Source organism: Euleptes europaea, chromosome 3 (assembly GCF_029931775.1).
Source record: "Euleptes europaea isolate rEulEur1 chromosome 3, rEulEur1.hap1, whole genome shotgun sequence".
Classification (NCBI taxonomy): Eukaryota; Metazoa; Chordata; class Lepidosauria; order Squamata; family Sphaerodactylidae; genus Euleptes; species Euleptes europaea.
In genome coordinates, this window is record NC_079314.1 from 93,319,203 (window position 1) to 93,338,252 (window position 19,050).

General features: G+C 46.4%; 1 protein-coding gene across 2 annotated transcripts in view; it reads left to right on the forward strand.

Moving 5' to 3' along the window:
• The window catches only part of CACNG2 (calcium voltage-gated channel auxiliary subunit gamma 2), a 152,100-nt gene that overhangs the window by 110,664 nt on the left and 22,386 nt on the right, over window positions 1-19,050 (forward strand). For both annotated transcript variants that reach the window (XM_056847378.1, XM_056847381.1), the window contains exon 2: window positions 15,035-15,118. In XM_056847378.1, coding sequence (XP_056703356.1) covers window positions 15,035-15,118 — 84 coding nt within the window. The remainder of the gene's footprint in view (window positions 1-15,034; window positions 15,119-19,050) is intronic.

The following is a 19,050-nucleotide window of genomic DNA, read 5'->3' on the forward strand; positions in this document are numbered from 1 at the left end:
TCCACATGCTCTTTTCTCCTTGCAACTGGGGTGCACAGGCAGAAGCGGCTGCAGCATTCCCTTCCATACTGTTTTCTCCTTAAACTGCCTCACGGAGCCACAATTGGCTCCTTTGCAAAACCTACTTGCAGCCCCAAGAGTAATGTGATTTATTGTGCCATTGCCCAACAAAACTCCAGGGCTTTGTAACGTGTAAATTGGCCCAAATTGGTTTAACAGTCATTCCCTCAACCCAGAGAACCTGTGAACTCTAGTTCTATAATTGGGCCTAGAGATCTCCAACAAGGTATTCTCAGCACCTTTTGCCAAGCTTACAATTCCCAGAATTCTTTGGAGGAAGCCATAAGAGAGAGAAACCTGAACTGATTTTTGCCTGAAGTATTGTTCAGAAATGTTGCTCTGATGCAGGAATAATGGCCCCAAATATAGAACCATGAGCAAATTGATCCAACATCCAAGATAATTTTATGCATTTTGAATTTCCTTTGGTATTGATACTCTGCTGTCCTCAAGACTAGGCTTGGGGAAGGGCCATGCTTCAGTGGTAGAGCATCTGCTTGGCATGCAGAAAGTCCCAGGTTCAATCCCTGGCATCTCCAGTTAAAGGGATTAGGCAAGTAGGTGATGTGAAAGACCTCTGCCTGAGACCCTGGAGGGCTGCTGCTGGTGACTTTGATGACTTTGATACTGACTTTGATGGACTAAGGGTCTGATTCAGTATAAGGCAGCTTCATGTGTTCATGTGCTACCATGCAGATTCTTTGCTTTGCCTAGGCTCTCTAGCTGGAGTGGGTTTTTTAAAATTATTATTAACAGAGCATCCATGTGTTGATGTCATCTTCCAGTCATCCAGTTTCCAGGATTTGCCCTGCTTTGATACAGTCTTTCCTAACAGATCACAGTCCAAGTGGGTTTGCACGCTGTGTGAATGGGAAGGTGCGCATTTTCAAATCCTCAGCCCACATCAGCACCATTTTGCTGCCACCATTTCCTCACAACTGCCATTCCCATCCTCCCTGGACCGCTAGAGGGCTTTTCGCTGGCTTGAAAAACAGGCAGTTACTGTACCACTATAGCATTATAACGTTACAGTGATATAGCAACTTCTGGCTTTTAAAACAAGGGCAAAAAGCTGTCCAGTAATGTGGGAGGGGTGGACCAAGGAATGTATGTAGAATCCTCCCATGTGAATGAGATGGGGGGGTGGAGTAGGAAGGATGAACAGTGGGCTGGAAGAAAGTCCCTTGGTCCTCAAATGCCCTGGAACAACCTAGTGGAACCAGACAGAAAGGACAGCTTTTCTATACACCAGAGTGTGCTCCTCTGACATTGTATTCAGTCATTCTCATTTGCTACTAAAGTAGGTGCTAAAGTTGTTTTCTGACCTTTGGCCTAGAGGCCAGAATAGGCATAACTGTATTTAAAAGTGCAGAGTGACAAGCCACAAAAAAGCCACACTGTTCCTGTAACTTTGGTGTGTGGGAAGAGAAATTTTCGCTGGTGCAGCCTATCATGGAGGAGCTACACTTATTAAAATTTCCTTTTCTACACAACTACAGAAGGTCCAGGGGCTCTATTGCTTAGTGCATGTTGGCACATTTGCAGCATTGGTGGTGTATAGATCTTTAGGATCTCTAGCACTGAAGGATGGACACTTCTGTTGCACAGATCCTGACTTAGCTCCAACGGAGAGAATCTGATGGCGTGGGGATAAAGAGGGTGTAAGTGAAAAAGGTAATCAATTTATAACTTTTTGACTATAGAATTTTCCACCATTTCCCACAATCACCCTATCCATTTCCTTCAGTGTTATCTTCCTATGTTCCCATTCCAGATTTTCATTAGATTGTTTTTAGCTGTTTAATATTTTGAGATACTATATCCTAATTTTAATGTTCATTTCCTTATTCAATATGCCAATATCCTTATTCAATCTGCAAAACTAGTTAGTGTGCCAGAGTTAATTTAACATTTTTTTTCACATGGACCTGAACTGAATTTAGTGGTCTGAGTGGGTCAAATATGTTTCCAGACTTTTATTGACTAGAACCAGAATTAAACTCAGACAACTTCAGTCACATTCAACTCCAAATTCAATCAAAAGTGTATAAATAAATCTCCAGAGGTGTATACTACCCTGAATACCGGCAGGGGCATCGTAACTCTAGTCCATTACTTTTTTTATACCTGTGTGCAGTTCCCTCTGTGTTATTCAGTTCTGGCCACCTTGAAAATAAAGAAACAGGGTACCATCAGTGGAGCCCAGAGTGGTGCATATAATGGTGAGATGAAAGCTAAAAAGGAAAAATGTAATTATGCTATATGATAAGCGAATCATAGAATTTGAAGGGACCACCAGAGTCATCTTGTCCAACCCCCTGCCCAATGCAGGAATTTCACAACTACCTCCCCCACACACACCCAGTGGACTCTACTCCATGCCCAGAAGATGGCCAAGATGCCCTCCCTCTCATAAACTGCCTCTCATGAACTGAGAAACCCTATTTAATTGGAGTAGACTTGATGGCAACAAATTCATGTGTCTGGGAGCAGGCTGCCTCAGGACTTACCCAGAGGTAGGGTTGCCAGCTCCAGGTTGGGAAATACCTAGAGATTTGGGGGGCGGAGCCTGAGGAGGGTAGGATTTGGGGTATAATGCCATAGAGTCCACATTCCAAGGCAGCCATTTTCTCCAGGTGAACTGATCTCTGCTGGCTGGAGATCAGTGGTAATCCCAGGAGATCTCCACGTGGAGCCACCACCTGGAGGTTGGCAACCCTACCCAAGAGTCATAGGAGTTCCACTTGGGTACCTCCAGTGCCAGGCTGCCAGCAACAGGGAAGCCCACCAGGACAGTGGCAACAAAGAGAACTGCTGCAGCAGCAGTAACCCAGTACGGGCCTTTTAAGGTCCGAACTCAACCACACCCACACCCACTATCTGCCAAGCCAGCCAGGACAGCAGCAGCGAGGAGAAGGGATGCTGCACTGCAGGAATGCAGTAAGGGCCCACTTCAGTCACTGCCAACAGCTACTGGCATTTCAGTAGGGATGCCAGCCTTAGGGTTGCTTTGGAGGGTGGACTCAATCCATTATATCCTATTGAGGTAGCTCCTGTCTCTAAACCCTCCCCTCCCCAGGCTCTGCCCCCAAAATCTCCAGGATTTCCCAACCCACTGGGCAGCAGTGTGTCTGAACAGGATCTTAGGGTACGGGTGGACCTTAAGTTAAATATGAGCAGCCAGTGTGATGCAGCGACAAAAAAAGCTAATGCGATCTTGGGGTGCATCAACAGAGGCATAACATCCAAATCACAAGATGTTATAGTTCCACTGTACACTGCATTTGGTTAGGCCGCACCTGGAGTGTGCAGTTCTGGAGGCCTCACTTCAAAAAAGATGTGGACAGAATCGAGCGGATGCTAGTAATAATAGTATAAGATAATTTTAAATGCTGTCAAAACACTTCTCCGGAAGTCTATTGGTGGTGGGACACACCGTTAAGGTAGGTGGTGGGTATTAGAGCACTGTGTATTTTATAATTCACATGGTATGGGGTAATTTTGAATGATGTATAAGTGCTCTTTTTGTTTTTTTTTTCTTTGTTTTTTATAATTTGTTTTGTTTTTTCTTATTGTAAAAATAATAAAAATTTATATATATATAAAAAAGAATTGAGCGTGTGCAGAGGAGAGCGACGAGGATGACCAGGGGCCTGGAGATCAAGCCCTATGAGAAAAAGCTGAGGGATTTGGGAATGTTTAGTCTAGAGAAGAGGAGGTTGAGGGGGGACATGATTGATCTCTTTAAGTATTTGAAGGGTGTCAGTTAGAGGAGTGCAAGGAGCTGTTCCTGTTGGCAGCAGAGGATAGGACTCACAATAATGGGTTTAAATTGTGGGAGGAAAGGTACCGGCTGGATATTAGGGAAAAATGTTTTACAATAAGAGTTGTTCGACAGTGGAATCATCACTGATAGTCTTTAAGCCGAGGCTGGACAAGCACTGGTCAACGATGCTCTAGACTGATTCTGCATTGAGCAGGGAGATGGACTAGATGGCCTCTATGGCCCCTTCCAACTCTATGATTCTATAAGAGAGAGGCTGAGGGCAGGGGCATGGGGGACCCTGAACACTACACCATGTTTTTGAATCTGGATCTTTCCTAATCACGTACACCAGGGATGGGGAACCTCAGGCCCAGGGGCCGTATGCGGCCCCCGAGGACATTTTTTGTGGCCCTCGGGAGCTCCGCGGCCCCGCCGTGGAGGCACGGCATAGGGCGGCCCTCCCTGAAGGTGTTCCTGGGGCCACGGCTTGTAGGGTTGCTGCAGCGCCCTTTGGACCTCCTTTCGCCTCCTCCTCTTCCCCCTATAACCGCAGCGTGCAGGAACGCTGGGGCACACTGTAAGCCCCTCTTGCTGTCTGTCGGCTGTTGAGCAGCAAGAGGGGGGGGAAGAGGCCCGTGGTTCCCGGTGGCAGAGCATGTGCTCAGGAGCCAATCGGGTTTCAGGGGGCCTTTTGTGGACTCTGGGGAGGGGAGGGCATGGAGCCTGGGGCCAGGTCGCGTGGGGCCAGAGAGTGTGTGTGGGGGGGAAGGGTTTTCTCTCTCCCTCTCTTTCTGTCTCTTTCTTTGTCTGTCTCCCTCTGTCCTTTTCTTTCTCCCCCTCTTTCCATTTCTTTCACCCTCTCTCCCTTTTCCTCTTTCTCTATTTTCCTTCCTTCCTCCCTTGCCGATTGACCGCGGGCTGCGCCTCCCTGGCGCCTCGTTTGCTTGGGCCCACCACTGGCTGCCCTCCCGCCTGGGAGGGGGGAGGACCAGGAGAGCCCTCCAGGCCTTCTCTGCGTGGCATCCCCTGGGGTTGCCAACCTCCAGGTGGTGGCCAGAGACCTGGCAACCCTAGCCTCTCCTCCCCCACTGGGAGATCTACACCTGGTATGGCCCCCGAATGATGTTATAAATATGCAAATGGCCCTTGGCAGGAAAAAGGTTCCCCACCCCTGACGTACACAATCAAACAGAGGCACCTTTTCGAAGAGCAAAAAGGACATGTGAATGAGGAGGGGCCATGGCTGCTTGCCAAGCAATAGGTCCCAGGCTCAATCCCTGGCATGTCAGTTAAAAGGATCAAGTAGGAGGTGATGTGAAAGACCTCGGTCTGAATCCCTGGTGAGCCACTTCCATGCTGAGTAGACACCACTGACCTTGAGGGACCAATGGTCTGAGACAGTATAAGGCAGCTTCATGTGTTCATATGTACTAAATTCTCCTCCTCTGCCTGAAGCTTACCTCCTTGAAGCCTGTACCCTGCCTGTTATCCAGAACCAGCCTGGGTGAAAAGAAACATACTTGGGGCAGGGGGAGAGTGCATAGAGTGAGCTGCATGTTGGAGAGAGTTCCTCAATCCACAACCATGTAGCCTTCATGGGCTGAAAATAACTTCAGTGTCATAATGGTTTTGTCCCCCCTCTCAGGGGGCTCAAAGCAGAAGATTGGAGGTATCACATCCTAGGGTTGCCAACTCCAAGTGTGGCTATACCTGGAGGTTTGAGTGTGGAGCCTGGGAGGGTGGGCTTTAGGGAGGGCTGGGACCTCAGTAGGTATAAAGCCATATGATACAATCCACCTTCCATAGCAGCTATTTTCTCCAGAAGTGGAATAAATGTTTTAAACATATAAATAATCTATTTCGCCTAGAAATCAGTTGTAAGTTTGGGAGATCTCCAGCCGCTACCTGGAGGTTGGCAATCCTACATCAGCCTCTTTCTTACTGTGTGTGTGTAAAGTGCTGTCAAGTCACAGCCAACTTATGGCGACCCCTTTTGGTGTTTTCATGGCAAGAGACTAACAGAGGTCCTTCCTCTGCACAGCAACCCTGGTATTCCTTGGTGGTCTCCCATTCAATACTAACCAGGGCTGGCCCTGCTTAGCTTCTGAGATCTGACGAGATCAGGCTAGCCTGGGCCATCCTGGTTAGGGCTCTTTCTTACTACAGGCTTGTTTTTACCCCCTCAGCCTCTGTTTCTGGTTAGGGTTGATCTTAAATACACAGATGTACCACAATCACATCTAATTTGGTCTGTGCTTGGAAGTGAGTCCACTAAATAAAGTGTTTTGTTATTCTCTACTGATGTAAAGTAATATGTATGTTCTTTTCCTATTTTCCCCATTCTAATTTTTTACTTGTCATTTATCCTACTCTTCCTTTGGAAAGCTCAGAATGACTTGTGTGAGGCTTCCTGTACTGTCCTTAGAAGCTAAAACGACTAAACTGAGGCTATCGTTAGGGTTGCCAGGTCCCTCTTCGCCACTGGCAGGAGGTTTTTGGGGTGGAGCCTGAAAAGGGCGGGGTTTGGGGAGGGGAGGGACTTCAATACCATACAGTCCAATGGCCGAAGCAGCCATTTTCTCCAGGTGAACTGATCTCTATGAGTTGGAGATCAGTTGTAATAGCAGGAGATCTCGAGCTAGTACCTAGAGGTTGGCAACCCTAGCTATCGTATTTTGATCACTTTATGAGAAAACAAGACTTACTGGAAAATACAATAATGCTAGGAAAAGTTGAAGGACACCACGGCCCTGAGTTTGTAAGACCTGAGTAAGGCTGTTAATGACAGGATGTTTTAGAGGACATTGATTCATAGGGTGGACACTGTTCAAGTCTGAATTGGCTACATGAGCAGTATCATTAAAGTAAAGTAAGACTCATAGGGTCACCATGAGTCAGAAGTGACTTGACGGCACTTAACACACACATAGCCTGCCTCTCAAAGGTTTCCTAAGTAGTATGTATAGGATCAGACTGTAAAAGTATTACAAAACCCCAATTAGATAACAAACATTTCTTAATTTATTTCGGAAAATTGTGACTTGCCCTGTTTTTAGGATTAAATTAAACCTTCCCTTGTTTTAACAGTTAATTTTGTGAGTGGCTTGTACACAAAAGGAGCAGTGGCCATGTTTAGAGGAAGACTGGCTTTTTATATTTGTCAGCCTGCAGCAACATTACCCAATAAGTAAGGTTAGAATATAATAGATAATGGAAAACCCTGCCAGAATTTCTAAGGAATAGGCTAACAGCTCTACCCTTGGGGAAAGTAGAACTTAATAACTACCTTGTCAGGGCCTTCCTTATGATTTACTCAAGGGAGTAGATGAGATACAGTTCAAATTCTACAACCACTATAGGCAAGAACGAAGAGTATGAAGACTGCTGGAAGAAAATCCACATGAGTTCAAAACAGAAACCAAAGCCCTGTTTTTGTAGGTTACACAATGAAATCCTACAGACTTTCTTCCAACATTCTTCAGAACCTCAGCCCTTGTCTATAGCAGTTGTAGACTTTGAACTGTATGTTATCTGTTAGCATACAATGGCTATCTGCATTCTGTTATCTTTATTATTATGTTTATTATTGTATCATCATCTCAGTCTTTTCTCGTACATTTTCATTATTGACTTGTAATACCTACTGATTCATTCCTTCTTTTTCTTCGTTGGTTTCAAGTTGCTCCCATGCTAGTCATTTAGTTTAGAATTAACATTATTCATTCATAGTTTCAGTGGATAAGCCAGCGGATATCATTGGCAACTAGGGCTGTGCGTATTGGTATACCCGAACCAAAAAACCTTGAAAAAAAGCCATTTCGGTAAATTTCAGGTTCGGGTTTACTGAATGCCTCAACCTGGAGAGAAAGCCGAACCCAAATTTGCAATCCCTGAAAAAGCTGGATAAATATTCGACTTTTTTGGGTTCAGCTTTCCCCAGGCTTTTTGTGGCTCCTGGAGGGGCATTTTTGCAGGTAGAGCCCTCAAATTCACAGTGCGGCTGCAAGGGTCTCTCCTTGCAAGAACCCCCAAGTTTGATGAAGTTTGGATCAGGGGATCTGAAGTTATGGGGTCAGGAAGGGGTCATCCCCCCATACAAACGCTCATCAGATTCTCTGGTCCTCACCTAGACAGCTATGCTTTTCTATGGAGGAAGGGGCAACCCCATAAAACCGGACCCCCTGACCAAATCTTCACCAAATTTTGGTGTTCGTGCAATGAGAGTCCCTTCAAGCTTCCCTGAAAATTTGGGAATTCTACCTTCAAAAATGCCCCCACAGGAGCTTTGCAAAAAATCTCCCATAGCTTCAATGGTGGGAACTTTCAGTTAGCTACTTCTTCTCCACATCGAGTCGATGTTGCAAGTAGGATAATTGAAGAGGGACCTGGCAACCCTATTCACAACCCTATATGGTAGGCTCCAAACCACCGCTCTTAACCACTACACCACGCTACAACCCCTTGAAATATAGTTGCAGAGCAAGGCTAGCCAACCAAAAGAACTATTATTAGGGATACTGCCCCCTTTACATTTCCTCCTTTGTTTCTGCTTCCAGCATTATTTCCTGTTCTCTCGCAGTTGGACATGGCATTTCTTAACCAAAAGTTAATTACCAGATCTTGGGGGGGGGGGGTTGCTATGGTGGGGATTTAGTACTGCTTCTTACTTGGTAGCCAAAGCTGTGCTTGTTATTATTTATTTATTGTAGTTTTTTAATTGCGCTATTAGAATCATAAATTAAAATGCGCAGTGGCTTTGTCTGCAAAACGTAACACAGAACAAAACAAAAACTGATAATTATTGATTCATGAATGCCACAGCCATCAGAGAACAGGAAGAATTAATTAGACTATAACACAAATGAAAAGGGGGGGAATTACAGGGTGAAGCAGAAGTAGGATCCTGCCCAGGGGATGGGCATCAGATATATTGTGAGGCATACATCCACTTGCTCAGTTTGCAAGATCTGAGCAAGGCTGTCAAAAGATAGGACATTTTGGAGGACTTTGATTCATAGGGTCGCCATGAGTCGGAAGCGACTTGACAGCACTTAACACACACCCGTACATCCATAGATTAAGTGCCAGGTGGAACTCCGGTTTCAATTTTGCTCACACCTGATTGCAGGAAAGGAATGACTGAGCAGTGCAAAAGTGTCCTGGTGTGTGAAATCACCTCTTGCCTGTTACATTTTGATCCTGTTCAGCTGCCACTTGCTCATGCTGAGTAGTCTAGTGATGCAGATGCTTCTGTAATCCCACCCATAGAGTTCTGGCAGTACTTCTAACAGAGGGTATGATCTTGAAGGCTTACAATTCCAACAACTGTGCTGAAGTTAAGCAGATTTGAAGCTGGGCCGGTGCCTGGCCAGGAGACCTCCCGGGAGCCCATGTAAGCTGCTTTGAGTTCCACAGGGGAAAAGGCAGACTATAAATATAATGAATGAATACAATATACCACTTGCGGTGAAAGTGAGCAAGTGCTAGCAATGAGTGGCAAAAACCTCGGCTTGTTGCAGCTCTCATCAGGCTTGTAGCTGGAACATTTGTGGTAAGGGGGCTGGGAAATCACTGCAAAATAATTACATAAGTAACTTGAATATTTTTGCAAGTTTATGGAGCAATCCTAAGCAGGTCTACACAGAAGTAATTCCTACCTTGTCCAAGGGGACTTACTCCCAAGAAAGTGCTCTTAAGATTGCAGCCTTAATGTATTACATTTTACTACAGTAAAAATGTTCATGTTAAACAACTTAAGAGAGCAGCCTAGCGTTTGCCAGTTATCCAATGCCTTTGCAATCATTGGCTGGAACAGCTGCAAGCAGGAACAAGCTGGCAATTGGATACAGTACTGTTTGCACACTTTGCCTTATATTACCCCAAATAAAAAGGCTAGGAACTTACTCTCTCTTTTTTTAATGAATGTTGATAAACTCAGGCAGAGGGCCAGGCCCATATGGGGCTCTCTCTTGCTTTTCCAAAACCCTAGTTAAATCATCTGGAGATTATCTTCCCAGGACATTATTTTTTCCTCTTACTTGGCATTTCTGTTCCCAGACATAGTTTCGATACAACACAATTACGACTGAGATCTTCCTGCTTAGCCCCATGACCCAAGGGCCTGTTTTCAGAGGGTTATGTAACGATTTATCTTGTAGACAGGTGTCTGTCTCCCTTTTAGTTCCTGACAGGACTGGAACACCATAAACCAATCTAATTTCAGCTGGGACATCTGCTCAGCTGCCTGCACGCTTTCTTTGGGTAAGAGTTTGTCAACATTCAAGCTCTGGCCTCCTCATTAAAGAAGTGAGTAGAGGGCATACTTTGCATACCAAAGTTCCCCAGGCCAGTCTATCCTCAGTTTAAAAAGTGTTCAGGTTAAATGAAAAGCTGTCTGTCAGAGAGCCCTGAAGAAATGCTGCTAGTGTGGATGGATGCTAGGGCTGCCAACCTCCAGGTACTAGCTGGAGAACTCCTGCTATTACAACGGATCTCCAGCCGATAGAGATCAGTTCACCTGGAGAAAATGGCCGCTTTGGCAATTGGACTCTATGGCATTGAAGTCCCTCCCCTCCCCAAACCCCGCCCTCCTCAGGCTCCGCCCCAAAAACCTCCCACCGGTGGCGAAGAGGGACCTGGCAACCCTACCTGGGCTAGATTAACTAGTACTCTGACTTCATAGATAGTTCCATATTTCCAGTAGAGAAGGAAGGCTGAGCAGATACCATATAGAGTTGTGAATAGGGTTGCCAGGTCCCTCTTCGCCACTGGTGGGAGATTTCTGGAATGGAGCCTGAGGAGGGTGGGGTTTGGGAGAGGAGGGACTTCAATGCCATAGAGTCCAATTGCCAAAGCGGCCATTTTGTCCAGGTGAACTGTTCTCTATTGGCTGGAGATCAGTTGTAATAGCAGGAGATCTCCAGCTAGTACCTGGAGGTTGGCAAACCCAGTTGTGAACCCTAGCTTGGCATATTCCTGAAGATTTGGGGTTGGTGCCTGGGGAAGGGGGAATCTGAAGAGGGAAGGAAGCTCAGCAGAGATATAATTCTATATACTCCACCTTCTAAAGGTGCCATTTCCTCCAGGGGACCTGATCACTGGAGACCAGTTGTATTTTCAGGAGGACTCCAGGCCCCACCGGGAGGTTGGCCACCCTAATCTCATAGCAGCAATAGCCCACAGGGGGATGCAGAGATACGTCCACAGCTGCAAGCAATTTCTATCTTAAATGCTACAACTGATTTACATGTACATGGAGAAAGGAACACCAAAATTGAGGCACCCAACTGCTACTGGTGCCTAATCTGAACCTGATCACTGATGCCTGAATGTTGCTGAAAGGTGAAAATAGGTTTCTCGCCCTCCCAGGCATACGGCTCTGAGTGGAACCTGGCACTCTTGTCTATCACATCCTTACCTCATCTTCCTCTAAGGAGCTCAGGGCAGAATTCATTGCTCTCTCCTCCATTTTATCCTCACCATAACTACTCTGAGAGATGGGTTCTGATAGAGCGAGTCTGGCCCAAGGTCACCCAGTGAGCTTCATGGTAAAGTAATGATTTAGACCAGGGTCTCCTCAGCATTAGTCCAAGGCCGTACATGTTACTGCACACTGTCTCCTTTTACGCCTTCATTTCTAATAGCAATCGGCCTCCTTGTCCCGAAGGAAAGACATTCCAGATGGACAGCTGTTTTTAACATCTCATAGCAAAACCAGAAAGGAATCTTGGATCATTGTAAAGACTGGCACTCGTTGTATAGCCTGTTGCATATGGATGATACAGGAGGAAAGTATAGGGCAAAGTAGGATATGAACGCCCTGACCTGGATGGTGCAGGCTAGCCTGATCTCGTCAGATCTCAGAAGCGCTAAGCAGGGTCAGCCCTGGTTGGTATTGGGATGGGAGACCCCCAAGGAAGTCCAGGGTTGCTGTGCAGAGGAAGGCACTGGCAAACCACCTCTGTTAGTCTCTTGCCATGAAAACCCCAAAAAGGGGTCGCCATAAGTCAGCTGCGACTTGAAGGCACTTTACACACACACACACACACACACACACAGGATGTGAACAAGCAGGGGGTAATCTTTCCACATGAGTTGCCAACTTTTGCCTCAACCGGCGCTAAAAAGTATAATGGAGCTGAGTCAGGGGATGCAAAGGAAGTTGACTTAGGTTTCAGCACCATGATTCAGTGTTGATGCCACATACCCTTTAAACAGCCGTTTATTGTTTGGCCAGTGAGGCATAAGCTGAATACTTCAGTCACCGGTGTTCTCAATTGTCAGGTCCACCAAATGGCTGCCAGCCTCCTCGGAATACAAGTATGGGCAGGTGCATATAGAATAGCTGACACCTGGAGGCTGCTTTAGATTGCTACATGAGGCAAAGTATTTATTTGCTGCTACTGCTAGGGTTGCCAGCTCTGGGTTGGGAAATTCCTGGCTATTTTGGGGTGGAGCCTGGGGAGGGGAAGGATCTGAGTGGGGTATAATACCATAGAGTTATAATTCTAGGAGATCTCCTGGCCTCGCCTAGAGGCTGGCAGCCCTAGATGCTGCCCATTGCTCAGGCCAGGCAATTTTCTTCATGCCAATATATATTTTTAAATGTTTGGCTAGCGTGAAGGAAATTATCCATGCGGTGGGTTGCCAGTCTCCAGGTGGTGCCTGGAGATCTCCTGCGATTACTAGGGATTTCCAGGTGATCAATTCACCTGGAGAAAACGGCCACTTTTGAAGGTGGACTCTATGGCATTATACCCCACTGAAGTCCCTCCTCTCCCCAAACCTTGCCCTTCTCTACCCCCCAAATCTCCAGGTATTTTCCAACCTGGAGCTGGCAACCCTAGGTGGGCCACTGTACTATCTTCAATATGTTGGTTGTACAGAGATTTATGGGGAGTGATGTATTCCTTTTGAACCCACAAACTGAAATATATAGTAATTTAACTTGGACTGGTTGTGTCTTGGGCTATTTTGATATGAGCGGGTTAAACCTGTGTTGATCTTTGAGAATATTTCAAAGGCTGTGTTGGGTTACCTTTACAATTGGCTATGGTTGGATCCAATATCCAGACGCACAGCCCTAAAGGACTGTCTCGTTTCTAGTATGAGCCCTGGCTTCAAAATTATTCAGGTGTTAAACTAATTTAGTTTAGCTCTTGAATTCCAGAAGAGTAACTTTGTTAGGCCCTTGTCTACACTACAGGCATACTCTTGTTTGGCAGTCATTCCTGTCCCAAAGGAAGCTTAGGAATTGAGGTCTAGAGATCTCAGCACCTTTCCTAATCTTCAGTTCCCAGAATTCTTTGGGAGAAGCCACAGCACTTATACTGATACATGTGAGACAGAAGACTGGAGACAGTAAATAGTTTTCAAGATTACCCAGAGTGGTCTGGAAAGCCTTTACTTTCCTTCCCACAATGTACCAACCTAGTTCTTTGGTCTTGCTGCTTTACACATCTGTTAGCACAAGTCTGAGACCTGTTCAAGTGATCCTTGACTAAGGTTGCCAACCTCCAGGTACTAGCTGGAGATTTCCTGGTATTACAACTGATCTCCAGCCGATAGAGATCCGTTCACCTGGAGAAAATGGCCGCTTTGGCCATTGGACTCTATGGCGTTGAAGTCTCTCCCCTCCCCAAACCCCGCCCTCCTCAGGCTCTGCCCCAAAAACCTCCCGCCGGTGGTGAAGAGGGTCCTGGCAACCCTACTTTGCAAAGCAACCATGGACTTCCTTGGTGATCTCCCATCCAACTGCTACTAAGCAGAGCTGTCCTTGCTTACTTCCAAGATCTGATTGGATCAGGCTAGCCTGGGCCATTTAGGTCAGGGCAGCAACAGTAGTAGTAATATTTATCAAATGGTCATTACAAGAACGCCATTTTGGCACCTTATTTATTTTATGGACAGAGTTGTGCTGAGAAGCGCTAAGACCCACCAATATACCCCCATGAGGTACAGCAACTCTAGATTCAGTTGAATGTTGCCCATACCAAGAGAACATGCTCTCCATACCTTTCATTCATACAGCTGATAAGCGACTGGTTTAAACAAACTCCCTTCATCATCTTGGAGTTATATAAGAACGAAGTATATTTGTGGGGATGTAATTATGGGTGCCAATCATGTACTGACTTAGTCATATCTGTCATGTGCAGAAATTCTGTCATTTTCATGCAGCAACCATATAGCAGGTTGCTACACCAAATATCAGAGCCTTTTCCAGGGTGCGCACAGCTTGTGATATTTGAATGTTTGCCATACACTTCGTTGCTGTGTATATAAATATGGAGTGTATGTATCTGCCCATATGAATGCTTATATCATGTCATCCAGTAACTGTGGAAGTAAATCATTTAGTAGATGTAGATCATTAATTTGTAAAACTACGGCATGGATTTGGGTGGAGATGGATGAAGGTGCGCATTACTCCTGGCCTTTTCAGATCGCCAAAATATAAACCTTTTATTCTTACCATTAAAGCAGCCTTAACCAGGACCCAGTTTGAGGGACCATCCGCATAAGTCATGGAGCAAAGGGCAGTTTTACTGCCAAGACGATAGCATGGCTATAGCTGGTTTCTTTTCTTTTTTTAAACCTTCGGGGCAGATGTGCACTGCAGCACTGGAGACAGGGTACACAAAGCTCTTTAAAAGCTTTTTTTTTAAGGAGAAAAGAAAAAAACATTTTGGATAAAGGGGGATTTCTGCAGGAAAGTCTAAGGTTTTTCATTTGTTTGTTTGTTTGAAATGGTTGCACGAGTGCCCCATGCCACGCTCGAATGGTACAGCAGGGAGCACTCAACCTCTAATGAATTCTTTTTAAAAAGATGGAGTCTTAAAGCTCACAAAATGACACAAGCGGGGAGAGGGACCCTTTGTGTGTTGCTTGACACAGGGAAGTCAGTAGGTAATGGGTTGCTAGCACAATTGCTTTCCACACACTGTTGACTATTGCACTGTACAAGGAACCGAGGGTGGGATCGCATGCCGCAACGACACAATATTGTCGATTGAATGGCAAAGGGATGTGCTGGCTGGAATAGAACTGTTTTTAGGTCCCCTGCAAGAAACGAAGAATGCATTTCATTACTCAACCACAAACAATTCCTCTGGAAAGACCCTTTGAGAAGAAGCCAAAATTACAGAAGGGAAGCTGTGGGCTCGGTTTCTGACGTTCTCATTTGTTGTCTCTTCTCTTGTATTATAGGGAATTTTAAAGGTCTGTGTAAGCAAATCGATCACTTCCTCGAGGACACGGAGTATGAAGCCGACACAGCAGAATATTTCCTCCGTAAGTCTACAGCTTCTTTCCCCGCCCCCCTTTGAACCGCTTAGTGTGTGAGCCTAGCACCGTTGAGTGCCCTTCGCTTCTAGCCGATGACATTAGACAAAACTAATTTCCCCTGAGGACCGACATGCCGGAGGAGACAAAATGTGAACACCCGGGTGGAACTCTTCTGTGAATCCGCCTTAAAACATTCTGCCGTAGACGCTGTTCTGTGCCTCTCTTTGTTTTCTGTTGTGCGTATCTTCTTGGGGTTTTAAAAACGTAATTCATTTACATTTTTTTTTAAAAAAAGCATAAATACTTACAAAATATATATATTATTTTTTTAGTGCTAAGACTTCCTGCACATGCAAAATAAATCCATGCCATTCAGTGAATTGCAGGATTCACTAGTCTCTTCCCCAATCTGCCTCCCCAGGTGCTTCACCAATCCCATATACCTGCTGCTCATGTGGACTGGGGCATGAGCCAGAATTGAGGCATCGGCAGTCCCAGTGATCAGCAGAGAAAGGTGCAAAGGAAGACCAGGGGAAAAGGCAGAGGCTCAGACCTGAGTATTGCATATGTGACTATTTAAACTTTTGTACAACCACAACAATCAGAAATACACACAGAAACCTGAACACATGAACACATGAAGCTGCCGTCTACTGAATCAGACCCTTGGTCCAGCAATGTCAGTATTGTTTACTCAGACCGGCAGCGGCTCTCCAGGGTCTCAGGCAGAGGTCTACTTGCCTATTCCCTTTAACTGGAGATGCTGGGAATTGAACATGGGACCTTCTGCATGCCAAGCAGATGCTCTACCACTGAGCCACAGCCCCTCCCACACACAAAGCTGCCCTACCCTGAATCGGTCCCTTGGTCCATCAAAGTCAGTATTGTCTACTCAGACTGGCAGCGGCTCTCCAGGGTCTCAGGCAGAGGTCTATTTGCCTAGTCCCTTTAACTGGAGATGCCTGGGATTGTACCTGGGACCTTCTGCATGCCAAGCAGATGCTCTACCACTGAGCCACAGCCCCTCCCACACACAAAGCTGTCCTACCCTGAATCAGTCCCTTGGTCCATCAAAGTCAGGATTGTCTACTCAGACTGGCAGCGGCTCTCCAGGGTCTCAGGCAGAGGTCTATTTGCCTAGTCCCTTTAACTGGAGATGCCTGGGATTGAACCTGGGACCTTCTGCATGCCAGGCAGATGCTCTACCACTGAGCCACAGCGCCTCCCACACACAAACTGCCCTACCCTGAATCAGTCTCTTGGTCCATCAAAGTCAGTATTGTCTACTGGAAGCGACTCTCCAGGGTCTCAGGCAGAGGTCTACTTGCCTAGTCCCTTTAATTGGAGATGCCGGGGATTGAACCTGGGACCCTCTGTATGCCAAGCAGATGCTCTACCACTGAGCCACAGCCCCTCCCACACACAGCCCTACCCTGAATCAGTCCCTTGGTCCATCAAAGTCAGTATTGTCTACTGGAAGCGGCTCTCTAGGGTCTCAGGCAGAGGTCTACTTGCCTAGTCCCTTTAATTGGAGATGCCGGGGATTGAACCTGGGACCTTCTGTATGCCAAACAAATGCTCTACCACTGAGCCACAGCCCCTCCCCATGACCTGACAGTTGCGTATTCTCACAAAACTGGCTGAGTTTCCCTGAAATAAACACGAAGTGAATTTCAGTGCATTCCAAGTCACCCAGTCATTAAAGATGCCCTCGCGAGCCCCCCATCATGCCACCCAGATATTACATGAAAGCAAAGCACATGACTTGCTGTTAGCATGATCAGACTAATCATTAGTTATCTCTAAACGCATCATACAGCTCTGTTGTCCATTCCATTCCACACATTCATATCCCATTCTTCCACCAAAAAGCTCAGGGCAGTATACATGGTCTCACCATTTTATCCTCACAACAACCTTATGAGGTGGGTTAGGCTGAGGAACAGTGACTACCCCAAGGTCACACGCAGGGTGATCCTAAAAGCTAATGGATTTAGAAGGGTGTAACTCTGTTCAGGAATGCACTTTCCCTTCTCAATAAAGCTGCCACAGAATTTATTTATAGCTGCACACTAGAAGTGCCTTGCTTGATTTCCTAACCCCCAGAGTGACTGGAGATACAAGAATGTTGTCCCTTGCCTCTCCTACCCTCTCAGTTGCCCTGTCAATCTGGGTGTCTTTTGATTCTTTCCTGTAATACCCCATGTAGAAAAGTCATCTTCTTTTTTCAGACCTGATTTGTCCAGCTTCCTGTGCTTCCAGTTTAGCACAGAAGTGGCAAACCAAGAGCATACCAAGCTTTCGTGTTGATGCATCTCCCCACCACCACCACCACCACCACCACAAAGGACCTAGGGTTGCTAGCTCCAGGTTGGGAAATTCTTGGAGATTTGGGGGTGGAGCCAGGGGAGGGTGGCGTTTGGGGAAGTGGGGGACCTCAACAGGCTATAATGCTATGGAGTCCACCCTTCAAAACCTCCATTTTCTCCAGGGGTCTGCAATCAAGAAGGGACCATTGAGGTCATCAATTGCAAAGCTGCAATTAACATGACTCTTGATCAAAGCTCAAGCAACAGCAGTTAGATAAACAGAATACACATGTTTAGTGGTAACATACTTCTAAGTCAAAGGCACAACTTATGACTTGCAGAACCGTATTGTATACCCTCCCATACAACTCAGGGTGGGAGGCATTGGCTCTTTCGCCTGGGTCCAGTAGGCTTCTCAGATGCAACAGAGACATTTCCCCTCCCCTAGGAAGGGGTCAGAAAGCTGTTCTCTGCCGTCCATCCTCAATCAGCTGCTTGCTGTCATCGAAACTGCAGCATCTTGGGGCTCCAAGTAGGGACGCCAGCCTCCAGGGGCACTTGGGGATCCCCTGGAATTACAGCTCATCTCCAGACTACAGAGATCAGTTCCCCTGGAGAAAATGGATGATTTGGAGGTTAGACTCTATGGCATTGTACCCCACTGAGGTCCCTGTCCTCCCCAGGCTCCATCTCCAAATCTCCAGGAGTTTCCCAACCTGTATCTGGCACCCTACGTCCCATCCCCTACCAGCAGCCAGGGGGGACCTGGCAGCCCTAGCTTCAACAGGCTGCTGTTGCAGTCCAGCCTGCCTGTTGTAACAACAGGGAGCAGAACTCAAGGGAACGTGGCCATTTACTCTCACAATTGGGGCCAGTGTGCCAAAGCTGGCCCCCACAGCACTTCTACTTTGGAGGGCCAAACAACAATTAAGCAATTTTTTAAAAAGAAGCTAATTATTTTTGTACCATTTCTGTGTGGGGCAGGGCCTGGTGTTGTTACGGATGACCAGCTTAGATCTAGTCAAGATCCATTCTGACCCATGTATAGGGTTGCCAGGCTGCTTGGATTGGCAGGCGATTGCCCACCGATCCATCGGCCAGCTTGGAACAGGGACCTCATGCACTCGCGGCCACATGCTACACGATTACGTCACTTCCGGGTTTACCCCCAAAAGTGTCGTAACACGACGGGATGCTTTAACACTCAAACCCTGGGGGGTTAAGTGCTAAAGCGTCCCGTCTCGATGCGGTGCTTCCGGGTTAAACCCAGAAGTGACGTAATTGCGTTGCACGTTGCCATGCACACAGGATTGTCACCCCAGCCCCGCCACAAAACCTCCCGCCGGAGGAGAGGGGGGAATCTGGCAACCCTACCCATGTAGCTATTTGAGTTGTACACCCCTGTGCTAAGTAAAAGATACTGGGGAGAAGCAAAAGGAGAAGATTGTGAGCATGTGCTTGGTCACTGTCAGTAACAGCATGCAGGACAAGGTTCTTATATTAAAAATGTATCGCTTCTGCATATTGGGTTCTTGTTTTTCCTTGTTTTGAATAATTAGCACATGCAAATGAGCTTGCAAAGACTTGTGCAGCAAAATGTTCTAGCAAACTTAACATTGGACATTAGTA